General features: G+C 31.8%; 1 protein-coding gene across 8 annotated transcripts in view; it reads left to right on the forward strand.

Moving 5' to 3' along the window:
• The window catches only part of LOC129002312 (tyrosine-protein phosphatase Lar-like), a 679,394-nt gene that overhangs the window by 591,174 nt on the left and 65,051 nt on the right, over window positions 1-23,169 (forward strand). For all 8 annotated transcript variants that reach the window (XM_054430012.1, XM_054430010.1, XM_054430017.1 and 5 more), the window contains one exon: window positions 4,079-4,273. In XM_054430012.1, coding sequence (XP_054285987.1) covers window positions 4,079-4,273 — 195 coding nt within the window. The remainder of the gene's footprint in view (window positions 1-4,078; window positions 4,274-23,169) is intronic.

Below are 23,169 nucleotides of genomic sequence, written 5' to 3' on the forward strand. Positions count from 1 at the left end.
ACACTATCTACAATACAAGGATGAACATTGTTTAATAACAGCCAGTGTTTTACCTAGAGTACAGTCAACATTACACATGCCTGTTAACAGATACTATTGGTAGGTTGATAGAGGTTGAGCTCTAACTTTTAAAATTATCTTAGCTGTATGAAATGAGTGATTGCAAAATAGTCATTTTTACCTTGTGTGGAGTAATTGATGTTAGGGAAAACTTAATTATTGTTGGATGGGACTATTTGAAGGACCTTTTTGATTTTGTATGAGTAAATGTACCCGATTCGAGTTTACGTTGACTACAGGAGGTGGGTTTTGTAAAAATGGCATTTACTAAATTTCATAATTAATGTTTTTTTACCATTTAAAAGTCGAAATCTTACGGATTTCATTTCATTCTACGTCTGTTGTTTGCTGAGATATTTTTGGTTCAGATAACTTATTTATGTATGATGTAATTGTACATTTATATCTTTATAAGCGTTATGGTGTTATTAACATTATCAAAATAGGATATTTTGCGTTCCTTGTACATAGTAGCAGAAAGCTAAACAAAATAACGTTCTACTTTACAGTGATCTAAATGACGATTAATTTATTTTGTGATGAATAAAATTTCAGTAGCAACAAGACACTTTCCTAATCTGCAGCCTATCCGTAAAAGGTGAAACGTTTGTTTTATTTATAATTCAGATAGTCGTAAGTATCGTATACTTTCATCTATCATAAGTACCAGATGCAATAATCTACAAAAATTTAAACATCTTACAAATGTTACGTAGGCTATTTAAATATTTTAATCATTTTTATAAGTGTCTGATTTTTTAAATAGGTTTAACTAACGACATCGCATCACCACAATAAATAACATTTGGCTTATTATTTAGGTTTAATAAACAAGTAAACTGGTGAACCACTCATAAACCCACCCTTATTAAAGTAATCTTGTTTGGAAATTATAAATTACTACACCAACATTAAAAATCCAGTAGGGTGAAGGTTGGTACGTCGTATAGACTACATCGGGCTCGGATGACAGCCGCAATATTTTTTTCATCTTGATATACGGGTCCAATAGAGAAGTTGCGAGTAGGTTGGTGGGGGGGGGGTAACATACGACCTCCCCCCTAGGTCGTCTGATATATTACTTTTTTGGACACCGCTCATAGCTATAAGTTAAGCTTTGTTTAGTAATGTACATGACTGTTTTTACGCGTCGAATACAGTTATGGTTGAACTAGTTTTTGTCACACTGCAGCAAAAAACGGCTGTTCGAAGTACGTGTGAGGCTAAATCAGTTGTAGTCGAGAACACATCATACGTGTAAACTCTGTCAGTGAATAATGCTGCAGAAAATAGTTAACATTTCACAATGCGTTACAATGATTGCGAAAATATCAAAGGAATAATATTTAAACCTTGGCGTAGGACAATGAGATATTTCAGATTTGGAGGTTATGTCAAATCTAACATTTTAGTTTATATCTATGTATTATATATTTATATATTATATGTGTTATATATATCAAGTGAAACATGGAAATAATCGGGTTCTTTACAAAATGTAACCTTTATAAACTATTTATATAAAAACATGAACATAAGTACAATAGGAGTAAAATATTTTTTAACTCTCATCATTTATCACAGCATTTCTTTATTCGAAAAATCAATTTGGATTTTAACTTTTCAATACGATTGTTCTTAGATAAACCAAAAGTCAGGTATATTTATTTTCTGAGCCTTTTCATCCCAGTATCCCAGTATTTTAAGATAAAGTTTTAGCTGCAGCTCTCAAAATATTGACAATATTCCATTTTTAAATTCATTATTCATAAAAAAACTTCAAAGACTTTGTGTTGCTACTATTAATTTAATCTAATTTACCTATGTTTTATATACATTATCAAATGACATGTGTAAACACAACATTTTCTCAATACGTTTTCTTCGGTTAGTGTCGATTTAACGCCAAAACACAATAAATTTCCCCGAATGAAGTTATTACGCTTTCGAAACTTTAGAGAAATATGGTGTCGCTTGCGTTTAATTAGATCCGGTTTGGGGAAGGGATGAAGATGACAGTGCAATATCGCCCGGCTCAGGCGGGGTATTTTATCACTGCAAGGTTGGTACTGTTATTAAAGGTCCACAATAGTCTTGTTAATGCCTGGGATTACGCAATGTATCATAGGGACGGGCGGGGATTAAGCGTGTTGGTTTATTAAGGTTGGTAACACTAACACTACTGGTTCATTTGCATACCGTTGTATGGTCGATATTTAATTACTGTGTTGTTGGTTTCTGCTTGAAGTCTTGAGTTTGGCAGTTTCATTTAGTGTTATTTTAATTGCTTAGTAGATTAATTGCTTACGTGCTTAAATATGTTTAAGTGTATAGAATTTCGGTTATCGAAAGGGTTCGCAGGCCTATCCGGTCGAAAAAGCTATTTGTTTAGGTTGTTATCAATTGTAATTGTGATTTTATTTGTTTATCTTTCAGTAGAATAAGTACTTGTTATATGATTAAAAGTGCTATTTATTCCTTAAATTATATTTTTATAAATGGATAGTTATAGTATGTTTTTTATTTGTACTTTTTCTTCTTTGGGATTTTGGTTATTTGTACATTTTGGTCAGCAGTGCACATAAATATATCCATATTTACTAAACCAGACATCAATTTTAAATTTAATTTGTTTCTACCTAACAAATCGTTGAACACAATTAATTGTTAAGACATGTTGCGATCTATTGTCCTTTGGAAACAGATTACTTGTAATATTCCTTTATTTCACAATTAATAACTTAAAACCCTTAGTATTCTCTACACACCAAATCATTGAAAACATGTTTTACGTTCTTGAAACACTTAAGTCTTTAATCATTTTAAAGCCTTAAAACGACAACTACTAATGATTCAAATGCATAAGCACATTAGTAATTAAAACTGTTGTACTTTTTTGTGAGTGATTCACTAAAATTGAAAAATATCGGTTTGCAAGAGAAATTTAATTTATTCGACACAGGCAGCTTTTGTTTCTTAATTTTTCTGCCCATCGAGGCGTGTGCAGCGATGTTGCTAGCTTCTTAGTGACTTAGTTCTTATTGGAGACAGAAGGGAGAAATAAAGACTTGCTTGATGAAAAAGGTGACTTCATTTGAGTTGTATTGCATTCCTCTTTCTTGCGACGGACAATAAGACGTAATTCTTTTCTTTCATAACTCATATTTACAGCGGTGTTATTATTTTTCGTTGAGTATGGACTTTATTTTGGGCACGATAAGATTCACGCGAAATTAACAGTTTCGTATTTCCCTCGTCTACTGTGTGTTTAATAGTATTGATTTTGTCTCAAAATTTGATTTTGGATTTAGTGTTACTGATTCGTGTATTTAACGTATAAATTCTTACGCCGTAGCAAACCTTAAGACTTAGTGAATATTTAGCTGAGTGTTTCTTAAACTATTTTCATAGTAGTTTTTTTTTTTTTTTTTATTTATTATTTTTACGTTATCGGAGTTTTTTTTATGGAACCATTCTTAAGGTATTATCAGATTTTAGTGATTTAAAATCGTTAAATAAGGTGTTGAAAAATTATGGTCACCGAAATGTTTAATTTAATAGAGGGGAAACCCCAAAGAAATTTTACAGTGTACAGGGAATTTAGAAGCGATGTCAAATTTATCCTTAAATCGTTGATAACAGTTAACACATTGTATCAACAAGATTGTTTGCAATTTTATGAGGTGGGTCGTTTTGTCGTGCTTCTAACGGGACTCATAAACAAGAGGATTTAACTAACCTACTCTTTAAACAACTAAAAATATACTTAACTTCCAAACTCTTTGGCCCTGTATGATTAACATCACCATGGAGGTCTTGTAAGTACTAGTAATAGTATAAAAGAACTTCTTCGGCTGGCCCAGTCTTGTGATAAGACCGCTGTTCGCCGTTGAGGTTATGTCAAACATCTGGTGGCTGTAGGTTCGCCACGTAAAGAATGTTTCTTAGGTGAAAATGGCCGCATTATAATGTAATTTGCAACTACCATTCACTAACTATTACTTTTGACCTGTTGTAGTGGACAAGCTGCCCGATGGGTTCCCAGAGATCACTCTTCCTCCGAGCACCAAGGTGGTGGAGATCGGACACAACGCCGTGCTGGTGTGTTCCGCGGCCGGGAGTCCGCCCCCTAGGATCACGTGGGTCAGGGAGATGATACCCGTGGACACTGCGAACAATCCGCGGTACACAGTGCTCGAGTCCGGCCGACCAGGTATGTCAATGCTTGTAATTTGCGACTTCTTATAGCTTAGAAGAAAGGACTTAAAAATTCTGTCATTGATGTGTATAATTTTGTCGAAGTGTCAAAACGCAGCGTTAAAATTATACACAGTAATAGTAGCTCGTTATCAACAGAGTACAATTGAAAGAATCGTCACTAGATACATATTTTAAATCCTAATTTGTATATAACAGGCATCATACAAACTTAAAACCTTTATTCCGTGGAAATCCCCGTTGACATCACTCTAAGATTGTTGATTTTTGTAGCAGTAGTAAAATTTTTAATGAAAACTGTAGAGTGGCTACTCATTTTTAAGGTGTCTGGGGGAACCTCAACGGATTTGGAGGGTTGCTTCTCTTTATCCTCGTGAATCACTAATATGCATTATTAATTTATGATCCGAAACTTATTCGGTTATCAAGATTACGTACATTTTAGTTTAGGCAATTCCTTTTTCTAGTACAACTTACTATGTATTTATATTTACTTTGATTAGAACATTAACCCAGAATACAGAAACATTGAAAACTATCTTCGTAGGTTCATCATCACTATTGGATAACCTCATATACATAAAAAGAGTTAAACATAAAATTGATCATTTGAAAAACTTGTAACGTCTATCTAGGTTATGGAGTAGGCCGATGATACTCTGACTCGGACTGATTGTGTTCTGTAGACCTGATGATGAGTTATACCAACCCGAAATGTACATAGTCTAAATGAACTAGAAAAATGAATTGGCTGAACTGATTAAGGTACCTAACCTTGATTACTTATAGGCCTAATCCAGAAATTCCGGAGGCTGCATCATTGAATACTCAATGTAATAGAAAATACCCGCAATGCCAACTTAAATATTAAATCACCACTGTAGCACCAATCAACCCCTTCAAACCTTGAAATAAACCAAGTAATTTTAAATTCTACGTTTGTAGTTGTTTAATTTTTATTTAACCAATAATTCAACAAACTGTCTAATATCAATTCATATCAATCATCGTTACACTTTGGCGATGATCCCCTCAAGCAGAGTTATCCAATTTTGATCAGCTGATCGCCACGGAAGATTGGCTCGCGGGAGATTGACTTGTTTAATGAGTTTGTCAGCTGATTTGACACCGGCGACGTCTGACGTCTACTTTGAACATTTATTGCTTCGTTGACATTGATACACGTCGAGAATTGTCATCAGTTCCGGTCAAATTCGAGGGAAATTCGAGATTAATTCATAAAAATCGAATATTTCCAAATTGGATTTTGGTTGACTTCTCTGTGGTTGGCTATAGCAAATATTGTACTGTGTCGTGATTTAAAACTTATTGTCAACTGTCTGGAAGACGTTACTTCAATTCAATACATTGTTTTTTAGCCGTATTCATCTAAATAATAATACAATATTTATACTACTTTGGAATAAAAATTTATGAGTTTCAACGTGACAACATGCTACGGCATTACAATGTTGGAGTTTGTAACATTTAAGGTTTAATCAATAATTCCTTTGTGAATTTCTAAGTTGTTCGTACAGAAACTTGAAAATTATTAATACGACAAGTAAAAAAGTTACATCAAACAAACTTAAATAATCCAGCGGATGAAAACCTAAGATTTTGCTTGAAGGCCAGGTTTCACATGTTGTGTTCTCATGTTTAATACGGTTTCGTTAGTCAAGTAATCACTATTGCATATTGCTAATATTTCTGTGTGTGTTCTGTACGCATTCTTAACATTACTGTATTTCAAATGTATGCCTGATGCTGTAAATTCGGCAAAATAGTGAGAATCGGAGTCGTTGGTTGCTGTAATATAATTGTGATTTTAATTGATATGATATTTATTGCTGTCTTAGCTCTTGTATTTTACATCTGATTTACCTATCAGGGCGCCCGTAAACCAAAAGTTCCTTTGGGGGTAATTTTCTGTTATGATTTTCTTCAACATCCCCTCAGAGCTGTTCATCTCGTACATAACAACCATGTACATTTCTTAGAGTGCCAAAAATAGGTTGGAGTTTTTAAGTAGTTTCATAGTGATAAAATAATTACACAAGGTTTTTGATAAATTCCATAGTTTGGAAAGTACGCCAATTTAAGCTGTATAAAATTAAATGTAACAATAAATTGTGCATTTTCTTGTTTTGTAGTGAACACCTATCTTTGACCATAACATACAAAACATCACATAACATACATAGTGGGGATCATAATATACAGTAATAGACAAATATCACAGGTAAGCTCATAGATGTACAGTGAGTACATTAATGAGATTGCCTGTGCGATTTTATTAATACTGTATAAAATACAGTTATACTACAGTATATTATGATCCTCACTTGTAAGTTATGGTCAGAGATAGTTACTCGTCCAAAATGCTAGTATTCAAGTCCTTTAAGTTCAGGATTCAAGGAAACCCATAAACAAACAAAAAAATATCAATCAAACTGTTAAAGACAAATGTTTTCTATTCTAACCCTACTTTCCCATTAGTTTATGTAATTCATAAATATTCGACATACATTGCTAAGCGATATTCTAATAATTACACTTGAATTGTATTTACGTACGTTGCATACAATCCACAACATTCATGAAGAACCAAATGATTTTAACGGACATTTCGGGCTCAATAAGTTCATCGGTAAAATCTTAACTAGAACGTGGTCTCACATTTTAATACACAACAGTGTTGTAGTTACTAATGTTACTTTAGCACACAATTGTAAAAACAATAAAACCATTTTACCACCAGTGAAGCCTAATCCTCTTATCCTACTATCCAATGTAAATCCAGAAATGAACTAGTTTGAACGGTGACCGTTGAGTCGAATGGGATTACAGGATTTTGATGTTTTTGGATGTTTGTCTCTCGTATCGTCAGGACTCGATTGTATTTTATATGTTTTTCGCAAAGTTTTTGTAGGTTCAAAACTTAAAATAATGCAAATAAGAATTTGTTTCACTACTTCTTAAGAGGCAAATATAGGCAAGGACCTTGAAGAGATAATCGCATTGGATATTTTGAATACCGTAATATGTTTACGAATAGGATGAATTGGATATAATAGAAAAACAGGAAAGTAAGAAATTGGTTACATTACTTCTCAAGCAGCGGACACAGAAATATATTTATGTTAGGCTGGACGTGCAATAGGAGTGTATATTTGAAATTCTTCAATCAAGTTAATACGGGGTGTACCACGAGAGGTGTCCCAAATTGATTATTTTATTATGTATAACAGGACATATTCACATTTAAAAATTCCGAGGTTCGAACTAGTGACCCTCACTTTTTGGCACACCCTGTATTGGAAAAAGTTAAAAATATGTTTACGTTATTCCTTGGAGTTGATTTAGCGGGAAATAATTTTATTTCATCCTTGTACGTTAAGCCGTTTTTCTGTAATCAATTTGAGACACCTCTCGTGGAACACCCTGTATATTGACACTTGGACTGAATATCGCAATACAAACTACAATTTTTTTACCTTTTGAGCTTTAGTTTGCAATCGACTTGAATCCATTTTAGTCTGCAATATTTTTGGAATCGCCTACATTTAATTCTACTGAAGACGAGTTTAGGAAGGATCCTTCATGTTTTTAATCCTCGTCCTAATGGCTAAACAAGAATGAAATTAAATACAACCGTTCTGCAAATAATACAAGTTTTGATAGTCACCTTTTCTTTCCTTGATAATCTTTTCTTCTGTTACGATTCCTGAAGCAACATAAATTCACCATCACTGGCAATCAATTGCTAACAGAAAATATCTTTTGTTTCGCTTCCAAATAGCCGTATGGAAACAAGACCGGGCTATCTGGTGAATAATACATTGCCCAATTGTTGACCATTTATATGCCCCAGGCTTGCTACCAACCCTCCCTTCTGTTCGTGCGCCAAACTATACTTTATGGTTAAACAATTTTCTCAACGCTTTCTATATCAGCGTAAATCATTTGATGATAGAAATGAATTAAATGGAATAACAATATCTGGGTCACTTAACCATGCAGATGTAGTTGTTGCTAGAAATAGAACACAGTGGTTACTCAAGAACAGTTAGTATTCAACGGCAATGCACAAAGTAATACATTACTTCCTCTTATTGTGATATTCCACCATGTAAACCCTGTTTATTGTGAACAGCTTTGCTTCTAGACAATCCCTTTTACTATGTATATGAATATTTGTATACATGTGCAGAAATTAGGTTTAGTTGTATAGCTGTATGACAATCTGTTTTAATGTAATTAATTTTATGACAATGCTTATTTCATAGAGTAGGAAACACTTTGGGTTTTTGTGTAAACTGTTCTACTTTACAATCTCCTTGACATTATATACAATAATTATTCGTTAACCCAAGTGAACACTTTAGTGTTTTAGAAAATTTACTTTTGATAGTCAAACTCTGGATTATTTCAAAGGATTTGCAAGTGGACGGTCCAAACCGGTTGGTTTTATCATAGACAAAAAATTCTTTTTGTCTATGGTTTATCTAACGACTACCTGACCTTGAAAAGTAATACATCAAGATAGTACATCATTTAGCGTTATTAAACTGACCATATAAATTGTACAACCGTTAGGATGGTGACCCAGTAGGCCTATAATTTTTCTAGTTGACACAATTCACTTGGAACAGCTTTTATACTTTTAATACTCATAGCTTGGTAATTTAATTATTCCGAATCATTTGACAAAAGACGACAAAAGAGTGCCTAAATCTTAATGAGGAATTTGGAACAACTTGCTGTACATTTTCTTAAATATGCGGCGCTACCGATTATTTTAAATTTAACATGATTTACCTGTTAGTACCTTAAACATCCTTTTGAACTACCATGAATACAAAAGAGCGAATATCAGCATCGAAAACCCCATAGTCATACCAATTTATTATGATTAAATTGGAGATAAATGAAGATTTAGAAAATAATTTTCCCGGGTAGTGGGTTAAAAAAGCTTTATTTGTTTTACAATTTAATTTATCATAAATGCTCATTACAAATATACAATTTCATATAATAAAGCATTATGGACTGAATAGGTTGTAACAGGTATACATTTTGCCATTTTCTTTACTGATAAAAGTCTTTACCGTCTAACAACACCATCAAAAGTCATATTATGATCGATAGGAGGAGGATAGAAGAGGGTACAATATTATCACACCAGTCATAGTACAATCTAGCGATCTTGTAGGTACAAACAAAAGCCGAACGTAGAGGTGTTAATATTTATGACCACCCTTAAGCCGACATTTCGCCTTTTGGTCAGTTGCCCTTTATCTTGCCCTGAAATATTCTTGTAACTTATTTTGTTCAGAGTGAAACTTCATTGGGGGAACCTTTGGTATGGAAGAAAACGTACCAAATAAAGTTAAAAAAAAAAAAAACATGTAGGCCTACCATGTTTTTTTTTTTAAATTTCTATGAAATAGTCGGTGCCACTGAGAAAAATGCAAGATGTTTTCTTTAATTTTTGCATGAACTCAAAAAATTTCTCATACGGATAGGATTCTGTTGAGTTTTTTTCGTAAAACAACAGATTTAACAGATGCACACTTTGGGGGAAGTAATCTCTTGGTGCAGCTGTTCGATTTTGAGCGGTCGGTTGGAGATTTACTTATTATTCTTATGCATGGTTAGAATATCATCAACAGAAAATTTGTCAACTAATTGTGATATTCACCCGTAAAATATGATTTCATTGAATTATTATGTTTTAAATTCTGGCAGTCAGACATAAACAATTTAAGATTGGTTTAATCTCTTCTTAAACTCAAGTCAATAGTAAAAAACCAAAGCAGTAAAAATTAATTTTTTTGTCTATTGTTATTTCAAATTTAATCTTGCGAAGGGAGTTAAAACAGGACTCGACGCGCTCTTCTACTAATCATGATAAAGTAGAATGTTTTTTAGATTTCAAAGCCGATTTTGCTAACGCTTTGATTCTGCTAAACCCATTGAAACATGAATACTACTCCCACATACTAAATTCCGCAAAACGAGCGAAGAAAAACATGGAAAATAGTTGTAGTGTCGATTTCGTAACATCACATTCTTTAGCCATCTTTAGTTATAAATCTAAATCATAAGTTATAATTATTTCCAGTTTTTTTACTTGAAGAAAATTTATAAAAGAGAACTTCTCATTAATTTGTCTAGTTGTGTCACTTTCCGTAATTTTTAGTGATTTTCCATCATGGAGGGTTCATCAAGGGAAGTAGAGGGTAACCTGATTTGTGGCAAAATGTTCGTTCCAGTTCCCGGATTGTGTTTCTGTCAGACAGTTCGACAAATTGATATTTTTATGTCCTCATAAAATCACCTTCCACAACCCCCCCCCCCCCCCCCCACAGTTATAACTCACCCATAAGATACACTGGTTGTATTGAGACTTCACTTGGAAATCAAAACCACATGGCTAAGGGTTATACAACTCTTGTAAATCTAAGAGAGAAAATAGAAATTCAATTTTCATTTCAACCACTGTATGAAAAGTAATTGGTTTGACTGGTTTCATCTAGATTTTGTATCTTTCTTAGTTCCAGAAGTAAAACAAAATCTCACAATCCCTGTCCTTAAAATACCCGAACATAAGTATTATTCTCATAATGGTACTTATGAAGCTACATCACCTGTCAACTCTGACTTACTTTGACCAAAGTTCGGCCACCAGTTAAGTTAAGTGCATGAGGCTTCACCAGAAGAGTTATGAGTTTGATCCCCGTCATGTCTTGAAACATTTGATGGAATTTGACCCCTTTCTCTCAAAAGTGTTATTTTACCTTAGAAATTCCACTGGTGTAAATTTAAAACAATCACTCTCACAGAAATAATCCATCAATCGAGTGTGTTTGCATCGCAGAAAACTATAGTTCAATCAATGGTACAGTATGTTAAAAATTTACCTATGGTACGTATTATGGCCATTATAAATGAGTTTATACCTAACAATATTCTAAAATAGTATACTGTGCATAAAATACGAAAAACTAAAATTCGTTTTTATAGGTGCCGACACCTTAGGATGCGTATTTTAGGCGGAGATTAGTCAATGAGATGACAGATTTGTTTCTGAATAAAATCTGTTGTTTCTGTAGCCAGTACAATTTTATTAAAACCCCAATGTTTAAGGCCTGATAGGTCTAGTTTTTAACCGTCATAAACTTTCTTCATTTTCTCTGGATCGAACAGCCAACATTTCGATTGCTACACTTCAGCTACTGAGCTATCTGCTGCAATATCAAACAAATGTATCCAAAACATTACATATACACACATTACATTACAACTACACAATATTTAAAAGTAAATCTAGATTTAAAACAATGCAATTTGTGACGTGACTGTAAATACAAAGATTCTCAACCGTTCTACTTTCATTCAATAAGATGGGCAATAAATGTAAGATAAACAGAAAGCAGAGTCTGGGAACACGTAGGTCTACGGTCGTAAATAAGCAGTTAGATCCTTAGCTCACGGACGCGCAGAGGCGCGCAGGGGCGCGACAAAGGTGGGAGTAGTGGGGCGTTTATAGGTGTTGTTTCAAGTGGTCAGTGGGTGCATGTCTCACAGTATCCACATTTGATAATATACATACTGGATGTAGATTCGTTTAGTACAATTTGTTTAGTGATAAATTGTTTTACTATAAATAAAATAACACTTCTATTCTTAGTGTATGTTTAGAAAGACATAAATTAACAACATAACATATTAATATTATTTTTTTACATTTTTTGTTAATATTTTTATTTTTTGTATATTATATAATATAGTGATTATGATATAAGTGAAGTTCATTTATCCAATACTCAAAACAAAAATCATTGTAATATATTATTTATTATGTTTGTATTAAGAACATAAATACAATAAAACATATTTTAAATCTCGAAATACACAAAATTTAGGTTAATATTCATTTGAGTTAACATTGAAATTAAGAATAAAATATAATGCACCAAGGCTAATCCTTTTTAGACCGTAATGGTACTATACTTTTTTGCCCCCTCATTTGTCTTAACACATTAATAACAAATAATTTCGGCTGAAATTAAACAATTAATTACTCCTATTATTAAACGGTACTTTCCTGTTAAAGGGAACATTCATTATTATCGATGATTTCTTTCCGATACATCGATATTCTATTTTTGATCCGATAATGAACAAAATGTCAGCTGACAACTACGATAAGTAAATATTGTTCAGTATCAACAAACAATTTAAAAAGATTATCAAATATTATTTATTGAAATAAAAATGTTCTAAACTAACCTTACCTAACCAACCAAACTTGCTGTAAAATTTCCAAATTCCGTTTCATATTACTCACATGCCTTTTCGGTTATCAAACGAAATTTTGAAATGATACAGCAAACCCAGCAAGTTTGGTTGGTTATGTTAGGTTAGTTTAGACCAGTTTTACTTATTTATGTTTTGCCTAAACAAGATCAGTTGTCAATTTGTAATTTAAATGGGTTTGAAAATATTAAAACAGAAGGTATGGAAGGTAAAGGAAAACAAAAATATCGATATATCGAAAGAAATCAGATCGATAATAATGAATGTTCCCTTTATCATGAAAGTACCTATTAAACTAATAATACAAATTGTCTGCTTAGTATTTACACAACCTATCATTGATGACAACATTTAGCCTATTATAACAGTTTAATTCTGATCGAAATCCTTTTTTCCAATGCCACTTGTTTACGAATTGAGGAGATAGATTTTCCCCGAATTTTAAATATAGAATAAATTTCAACATTTGTTTAGGGGTATCTAACAATCAATTGTAACACTTATGCAAGTTATCCACCAAATCAGGCCATTTTCACTGTAGAGAATATTTTATCTGGAGGAAGGGGAGGAGTGTGTTAGTCAAGCCGGATTACCGGATCAGCTGTTTTTATTTGCCGATTGTTTTTCCATCAGCTGTTCGTCGCTTACAGCGTGATATTTCATGTTTGTTGTTTCAGTAATAGCGTTGGTTTATGGCGCGTTGTGCATTTTTGGTTGTTAGCCCTTGAATACAGTATTTATATACGTTTAAAAAAAAAGTTTTCTTTAAGATAGGCGACAGCTAATAATCATTTATGTATATTAATTGAAACTAAGGAATAGATTTGTATCTTCTAACATCCTTCCTTCTGAAGACATTGTTACATTAACGTGTTTCATAAAATTGTATGTTTCACCTTTATTCTAAACTATGTGTGTTTTATGTTAACGAATCTTGTTTTCATTTTTTATATCAAGTGTTAACCATTTAAGTATTGACTCGTCAAAGGTTTACTTTAAACCTTTTATATCTTTAAACCTTTAAAAAAGATTCCGTATTTACAGGCGTTATTTGCTACATGACCAATAGGTGGAGATAAATTAATTTTATTAAATTAAAGTCAAATTAGTTATTAATTTTGTTTGTTCACTGAAATTACATTGCATGTGACTCAATTTAGAAAATAGCATCGTACTTTACAGCTTATACATTGAACTTTTAACTGAACACCGCAACATCTAAATGACATCCCTATTGAAATGTCAAACAATTTAATGAGTGCAACATCGCAAACACTAAAGTTAAATAATGAAAATATCGTAAAATGAACCCAAACTTAAGTAATTTAAAAACACAGTTTGATAATCTAGAATAGGTAGTATTTATGTATCCCTTTTATTTATAAGACTTGCTCATAAATATAATGCTTGTAATGAAATAACATTTCCAGATTTAACAATAACAAAAGTACTCGTATCCCTCAGATAGCAAGACAAATCCGTAAAATCAACAACTGGAAAATGTCAACACTCTTACATTACAGTGTTGAAATTCAACACTTCACTTTACCTAATCCGGAAAAGCAATGTTACCGAAATGCCAATGTTGTTTCTACTTGTTTTCACACTTAATGTTACGCGTTTGTAAACTAAACGCAACGATAGCAAATAGAAGAATTATTTCAGTTGTAACATGATTTATTCGTATTAATTATCAAATAATCCCCAGTCTTGTCGAACAGAGTAGAGATTTTTTTTGTGAAATGCGTCTTCCCTCCTCCCCCTAGAAAAAAACTTAATTATGAAAAAAACCTAATCAACCATATCGTCTAGTCAACCGGTCCAAGTAAAATATCACTGTTATTTTATCTTTCTAGACTTGTCCTTTTCTTACGAATAAGTCTAATTCAATATGTTTTACATTTTGTACATAGTTTGGTTTATTTTCTTAATTTTTTATTGTTTTGAAACTGATCTAAATAGTCCTATTGGAGAACTGTTAAAAAAAATGCCAATACGGAGCAAGTAATATATATTATATTAATGCAAGTTAAACTATTAGAGTACTCATATTCCCAGTAACAAATTGCCTCTTTGTGGTCTAGTAAGACTAAATGCTTTTATCATTATTCGATTTCTTCTTTTAATAAGTCCGTGTATATTAAACTATTTTATAAGTATTGTCATTCGATTAAATTTATTATGAACATGTGCTGTCACCTAAACAGTTCAAACGATTGAATTTAAGCTGAATGTTTCGAGTTCAATTCAATCCACAAGGAAAGGTTATTCAGTAATGCTGGTAATTACCAGTTAATTATTTTTATTTTCATTCAAAGATTTTTATTCGTAATGCATTTGTCTTTCGTCCTCTTATAAACTATATTGTTTCAACAACTTGTGTGAAACAAATTGATCAGGTTGTCTTAACGAGATGTTCAGGTTTTTCTTACGACTTATTAGAATTTTCGAAAGGTTTGCCTAGTATTTTACTACTTTTATTATGAGTCACTTGCCTAATTCATTATTATTGTTTTCACAATAAAATGTGTGTGTTCTTTTTCGTTATAATTGCTATAAAGGATAAAGAACCAATGATATGTACGTATTTTTTCACAAAATACAAGAATATTATTGGTATATTTTATAGAATTGAACAGCAAAGGTAAAATGAAGTGGGGGTTTTATTAAAAATGTAATAGCTTAGTACAAAATAAATTCCTAGACAAGTAAACGCCGACGATTGTTTATTCTTCATAACAACAACATGATCATTTTAAACTTACTGTATTTTTTTAATTATCTCTGTAACCCTTAAGCGTACAACAACGCTCCAATCTGCTAAACTATTTTTTCACTTAAGTCTTGAAATCCATTTTAAAATGATAAGTTTCGAGTGTTTTGTAGTACGTTTGCTGTTAAAATGTAAAAAGACAAATCATTTCTAGTGTCAAATGAATTAGACCAAGAAATGTTTTAGATATTTCAGAGAAGATATTTAACCGGTATTTGTTCGAAATTCCTTTAAGCTACTCTCAAAAAACAAATGTCTTCCCTCACCCCTTGTTTTTTATGTTGTTACATATATATTTTTTTTTAATCATACTTTTTTGTGTTATATTAAAATTGCGTTAATATTTTATTGATTTATTTAATATATTTCTGTAATTTGTTAATTTAAATAATAACCTTTGACACTCTTCGTTATACTGTATATTTATTTTGAAGATTTTTTTGTAATAATGTGCTTTAAAAAGCTTAGTCAATAGTGATCAATGAATATTGTTAAACAATATTAGTTTGAATAAAAAATGCCGCAACCTAAAACTTCCATTACTTAAAATATACAGCGAGAATATTGTTTGGCAATGTTTGCACACATTGAAAGTTATAAAAAACATGGCTTGCGCAAATACGGGAACACAACATTTTGACTACCTAATCCGATACGAGTGGACTTTGATTTTTCATCTCTGAGTAATATTGAATTATGCTTTAACATATTTTTGATACAATATTTATAAACCTAGTGTGGTAGGTTGTTTAATTTGGTTTCTCAGTTTAAAATTGCAGTACTCCGCACAATACTTCCATATCACTTTTGTTGATTAGATTCTACATGGATTTGCTATCATATCATTTAATAAACATTTCTAATTGCTTAAAGTTAACATTTTTTTACTTAATAACGTAACTTAGTAAAGCATAGTTTTATAGTGATTCCACAGCACGAGTACTGTACAGTCGTAGCTACAGAACACAAGAAAGTCAGTAGGAACGATGACAAAAATATCAAAAGCTAATAACAGAGAGAAGATCCAAAGATCTATAAAATAATCACTGGATTAACATCAATTTCTTTGGATGATTAAGGGCTAAGAGACCCCATTTTGCTAAGTGACGTACGAGCTTTCAGAGACTGTTCTTTTCAGGTTTTTTTTTTCTTTTTCCAATCTTTAGTTTATGCTGTAGTACAGTAAAGAGACATTTTTTGACAGAATATGTATAATTTCAACCTTTAAACTTGAATTGGCAGAATAAAGAACGAATTCCCCAAATTAATTGGCAATAAATTAGCTGAAAAGAATAAATTTTATTATATGGTTAATAATTTTCAATGAACAATCACCTCAAGCTAACCTCGAATCATTTTTTTTTTCATTCTTGCCTAATGTTAGTCGTAGTAAAGTTTGACTTTGCCCATTAATTTGTTGTATTTCGATAACAAGACCTCATACTTCCGCATCGCTCGAAGGTGTTCGTTTGTTTTCGCCGCTAAAAGTCTAAACAAAAGACGAAAGGAAATGAAACTTGTGTTTGGACAACAGCAATATGCAGATGTTGTGGCACCGTCATATCCGCAATGTCTGGTTCGCGGATGGATACACGAGTGAGAACTACTTTCAATGCGTTTCGACAGTGAATTTTGTTAGATTTGTAAATGATTTTTAGTATTTTTGGTTGACACAAAACGTATCTCGGCAGTTTATAAATTGTTGCCCAACCGCTAATAAACTTTTATAATCTTTGTTTACATTTAATGGCGATTTATAAGCAATTAACATTTATAAAGAATTGATTTACTAATTTTGAAAAAGGCTGTTCAAAACATTTAAAGTTAAATTGACAAAATAATATTTACATATTGTTAATTTATTTTGTGGTATTTCTTAGATGGGCAAACTAATTTCACAGATCATTCTAAATAATATTTATTTTATTTTATTTGCCACTAATTTTTTTTAATTTTTTTTAGCCAACGAAATTACTTGAAAATTGTTTCAAAACTATGAACTCGTGAAACACGTTAGTATGTTAATTAAAACGTATGTTTGTTCTAATTAATCCTAAAATTTTTATAAATTACTAAACACACAAATCAATACAACACAATGTCTAGTGTGAGTGAAACATGTTAGGAATAAGGGATTTTACACTTTCCTTGATCTCTTGGCGATCGACAAAATCGCCGCCTGTCAACAAAGCGGCGGGATGTCGTTAAAATTTACGACCGCCCTTACCCCGACATTTCGGTTTTGGTTTACTTGTCCTTTTAGGCTTCATCTGGCGACGATTATCTTTAGGAAATAGATGCTTAACCAGTTTTGAGATTAATAATATACATTTTCTGATGACTATTTTTTCTGGTATGCATAATAATAATAGGATGTAAGGGAGGTGTTAAGCTGAAGTGGCTTTAGCAGTTTTTTCAGTAGATCCATCGTTGATCCACGACCCACAAGTTATATTTGATCCGTTTATGTATCATATTGTTTTTTTCCCCTTGATTTTCAATTCTATCAAATGAAGAAGTACAACATTTTCTTTTAAAACTGCAATTATTGTGTCATGTTTGAACTTACCCTTGGTTTTATAATGTTAAAAGTAAAAAGGCCTTTTAATTACTACAAACGAGTTTTTTTTTATCTATTTACTATTGTAAACTGAGCTGTTGATATTACTTGCACTGTGTAAGCCCTCAACGGTCCTCTGTGAGTTCCTTTCCGGCCCAAACATTAACCCCATTACTTCAAGTTAATTTTATACTTTCTCTGCGTTGATATAGTTCACCTTGCTGTTTAAGAACTAGTTTTAACACTAAATCGTAATGTATGTTTGAAAATCAGTGTTGGGCTAGTTTTAGATCAATTTTGAACAAATTGAATCGTCTGTTAATATAGCAATTATTTGGTAAAACAAATCTGTATACTAAAATAAAATATGTTAAACACTCTGCGTCCGATTTTGTTATATGGTTTACTGTGACGCCTTATTTTATGAATCTTTCACTCAACGTATTTTCATCGTGTAGCAGTTTTCCCGTATATAATGATTTTCGATCATGAAATTGTCCAGGAAGTAAGTATGACTGTTGGTAAGGGGCAACAATACCGAAACCACGGGTAGATTCGGGCTTAAGGATGGTCGTAAATTTTGACATCCACTAAGCTTTTGTTCCACCTGGCCGTTGTTTTGGCTCGCTCTTCGCCACTGTAAATCGGGGTTGGGAATTGAACATAATATAACATTTGGGAAAAAGTAAATAAATATTTGTAGATTTGACACTTTGGTTCTTCTCAAATAATGTTTGTAAGAATATGGTTGACGGATGAAATATCTCACTTATTATTATTATGACTTGCTTCTCTATTTGTATTATAAATGTTTGAATAAGTATATGTTTACATTCATATATTTACTGCACTATATGAACTTGCACTATACTGTTCAGTTGTCATTATGAAGTTTAGATGAGTAAAAGTGTGCAGCTTATTACAAAAATATTAAAGCTCAAAAATTTACTCTCCTTTTTTCTTTTTTCTACAATGTCTTCATTTTAGAACGCTAAAATAAAAACCTTTTTGATATTATTTGCCATAACCTGTTAAACTGCATATGGAATTAAACGAGGCAACATACGACCAGTAACATGATTGTTTTATATGAATTTACAAAGGCTATAAACATACGCCGTTCTTCGAATAATTCATGATAGCTAAAAAAAAAACATATTAAAAACAGCTTAATTCACTACATCGTATATTGTTTTGAATAAAACGCACTGCAATCATTTTAAGTTCTAACGTCTTCTCACTAAAGCCATTTAGTGAGATGCTTTATGTTGGTGAACCAGTTGTAGGATTATAGTAAGCATGTTTTACTTGTTGATGTTTCAATGTTTCTTTTGACAGGCAGTGTGTCTGGTATCGCGTGACTGCAATGTTTTCTTTAATACTTTCCTGATTCTCTGTTGCTTAGAAAAATATCCCTTTCGGGGAATAACGCAACACAAAAATGTTATTATATTGACACAGGTTTGCAAAATCGATTCTGAGGAAACTGCGATGAAATTGAACGGATTTATTAAATATTGAAACTAAGTAAATGATTTCAACATGCAATCACATTCCGAATAATATAAACACCACACTTTCCATAATACTAACATGGTATTACTTTCTGATAGGAACCAAAACTGTACAACTATAAACGCTTCTCAAAATAACGCAATTGTGAAAATATTCCATAAAACGACTGAGAGGAAAAGGTAATTGTTATTGATTAATTTGAAATGTAATTTACATTTTGATAATTGATTGCATAACTTTATATTTTAAATGCCTACTCCCTTTACATTTAATTACGATTCGAACGATTAAAGGCTATTCTGGACCCGCTATCGCCTCGGAGCCTATTTGCATTTCAATATCACTCCTTAATAGCCTTATCCTCTAGAAATCGTTTTATAGTAACATTTAAAAAAGGAAAACACCGATGTTAAAACCAATATGCCAAATAAACAGAAAAAGTGTTTGAACCTTTCGTTAAGGGTTTTTAGTAGCCGTTTTAGTTAGGCATAAGCGATTTTTCCGAAAGTTACTATTTTGTTAACAACATTTTGTATCCCTACATATTAATCAGGATAATCAGATGTTTTTCCAGTTTTATGTTTTTTTTTTTCTTTACAGCGATATCAGGAAACTTTTGCCTGCTTGGCCTTCAGTAATCTGTTTTAGGCTCGATATACTGTATTATAGTATTATTTAACATGGAGTGAAGCTAAAATATTACCACTAGTTTGAAATATTTACAGTCAGCTACTTAAACATGAATTTACATCAAAGCTTGAGTGTTCCGAATACAATCCTCGTTTGGAATGCAAGCTCTTTAAGACTTTTGGAATGTTTGAGAAACGCCAAAGTAAATTAAAGATCTAAATATCTTCAACAAACAAACTTGAGGCAGACCTTTCAAAACTGGGAAATGTCTTTGAGGTTATGAAGCAAAGAAAATATAACTGTTTCTGACTTGAATACTTTAATCTTTTTGTTTTGAAGAAACGGTTAGTTAAATAACTCTGTATTTTTACCATAATTTACTTTAGTTATTTATTATTATGTTTAAACTTTACGGTACATATATTGGGCCGTTTTCTTGTACATACAGCGCTTTGAGAACGTCAAGTTAAAGTTATATAGTGCTCGGCGTTTTAACAGGTAAAAAGAAAACACCAATTCTATTTTAAGTTAATTCGTTAAAGTAGTCAACATTAAGGATCAAGAATTTCCTTGAGATTTTAAAATTTTATAATTTCACAATTTATTTTATTATAAATTTATATTAGTAAAAAAATACTAAGGGAGTTAGTCGACACTTGTGAAAATCAACCGTAATAGCGTGCTGACCTTAATATGTTACAGAAAATATTTGCCAGATGGTTTGTCATTACTTCAAGTACATGTTTATTATAAAGATTTTAATAAGTCTATACATATTACAACAACCATTTTTTGCACATTCCTGTCGGTGGTTGACAAACTAATTACAGTATTTAAAATATAAATTGTAAGTAATAAAAAAGCTTTCCTGTTGTTAAGTCCTCTGTTTTCAATTTTTTTCCAATCCCTTGTAAGAACTTAGATAGGGGATATTGTATATTATTGTAAACAAAATTTAAAAAAAACCTCTTAGACCTATATTTGATTACTAAGACTGTCAACCTCTCTACTTATGATGTTTTGTCACCCTGAATTCAAACAATAATAGCTAGTTAAACCTAGTTAACATTTGCAATATATTTGGATGGGCTTAATTAAATCCAACAATAAAGGGTCGGGAGTGTGTGGATTCTAAATGGTGGAATTAAAATGCAAATAGGCTGTAATACAAAGGCCAGCTCTATATTGGTTGAATAGCAGTGCTGGATTTAGATACGTCTATCTTCAATTATTGAAACTATCATTGTTGCAGTTAAAGAGAGAGAACGGGATTACGGCTGGCTAGCAAGAAATGCCACTAAAACTATCAGCGATGTTCATTTATTTTATCATATCAGTCTGTTTTCACAGTAACTCGGAAATGTGTCCACAGATACAATCATAAATTAAAATTATGTTATCTAGTCTTGGAAAACTAGGCTAAATTCGCCCTTTCTATTGTGATTCATATGACTAATTTTACTGAGTATGGTGGAGTCAATTAAAGATGATTATAATTTGCTGTGTGAAATGTATCATTCGGTAGTCTGTTGGAGCTTTTTTTTTTATTTATGTCCAACCTACGTGAGTTGCTATTTGACATTCGGTGGAAAATTAAGCATTGCAGAATTATTTGATTGAAACCTGTATCATTTGAATTACTCTATTATAAAACACACTAAAACTATTTGTGATGTGGTTCTTATAGAATTGTATCAAGATTAGTGTTATTTTAAATCCAACCAGATAGACTGAATTCTGAGAATCGACGTTTTCTCTTTCGTCCTTGAGGTAGACCGTTGCTAGTTGGCATCGTTAACGTTAACGATTGCGATTCACTTCCGATGCATCGTTAACGATGGGAGATTTGTCTTGGTTCCTATCTCAAGCTATCTGTACGTTGCAATGTTTATATTTCCTTGCTGTGGTATACATAGATCATCCATGGGTCAATGAATACATTGGTTTGCTGCTAAGAGGAAGTCAAAATCGTTGAATTTGTAATGTTTTAATAGATCACAATGAAACACAGTAGAAATATTGGCCAAATCGTATGTTTAAATTCCCGTTAAAAGCAATCTACAGCGGTTTATTAATTGTAGCCATTAATGGATCTATTATAGAGACAATTGGGAGACAACGTACTGCGTTTTTCACTTTTGGTACATCCGTTACCAATAGGTTTAAAATATAAATGTATATAGTTCATTATTTTTATTTTTTAACTTATTTCAATTCCAACTTTGTTGCTTTAATGAATTTGCAAAGTTAAAAAAGTGTTAGTGGAAAATCATATTGTCATAAAAATTATCTTTTTCTGAACAGATGCCCTTTTTCAAACCCCCTTTGTATGTATGGATCGGGCTGGTTCGTAAACTTATCCAAATATTCGTTGGGTTTCGTATTTTATTTTAGTTACATCAAAAGTGGTTACTTTGACAAGAATTGATGTCACTGCCTATAAACAACAATGCATATGAACACTTTAACAGCCTTTAAAACAACAATGCATATGAACACTTTAACAGCCGATAAAACAACAATGCATATGAACACTTTAACAGCCTTTAAAACAACAATGCATATGAACACTTTAACAGCCGATAAAACAACAATGCATGTGAAAACTTTAACAGGCTATAAAACAACAATGCATATGAACACTTTAACAGCCTATAAACAACAATGTGAAAGAGCAAAGATAAAAAAAATTAAATGGTCATAAGACTTACCGTGATAACTACTAACTACTTAAAAGGTACAATAGATAATTAAATTATAAATCAGGTGTAACAACAATAAATCTTGAACTTTTAGTTCATTGTCAACTATATTAGGTAAAATTAATTTTTCCTATAAATTTAAAAAATAATATTTGTTTACCGCGTAAGTAATTGAATGGGTTAAATGAATACATATAGGGATTGGAATAATTGAATATGGCAATAAAGGCTGGAAAACGCCGGACTCTTAATTATGCAAATTCGCATGCAAATTTTATAGCAATACCAAACCATATTACAACCCAAATATTATCTTTGGTATTTCTCATCCTAATTTTTAAAAAGTTTTATTTTGGAGAATTTCCTGTCGAGAAGTATCTATTTCT

This window comes from Macrosteles quadrilineatus, unplaced genomic scaffold (genome assembly GCF_028750875.1).
Source record: "Macrosteles quadrilineatus isolate MER2022 unplaced genomic scaffold, UCM_ALF_1.0 Scaffold_9__3_contigs__length_116548681, whole genome shotgun sequence".
In the NCBI taxonomy this organism is placed as follows: Eukaryota; Metazoa; Arthropoda; class Insecta; order Hemiptera; family Cicadellidae; genus Macrosteles; species Macrosteles quadrilineatus.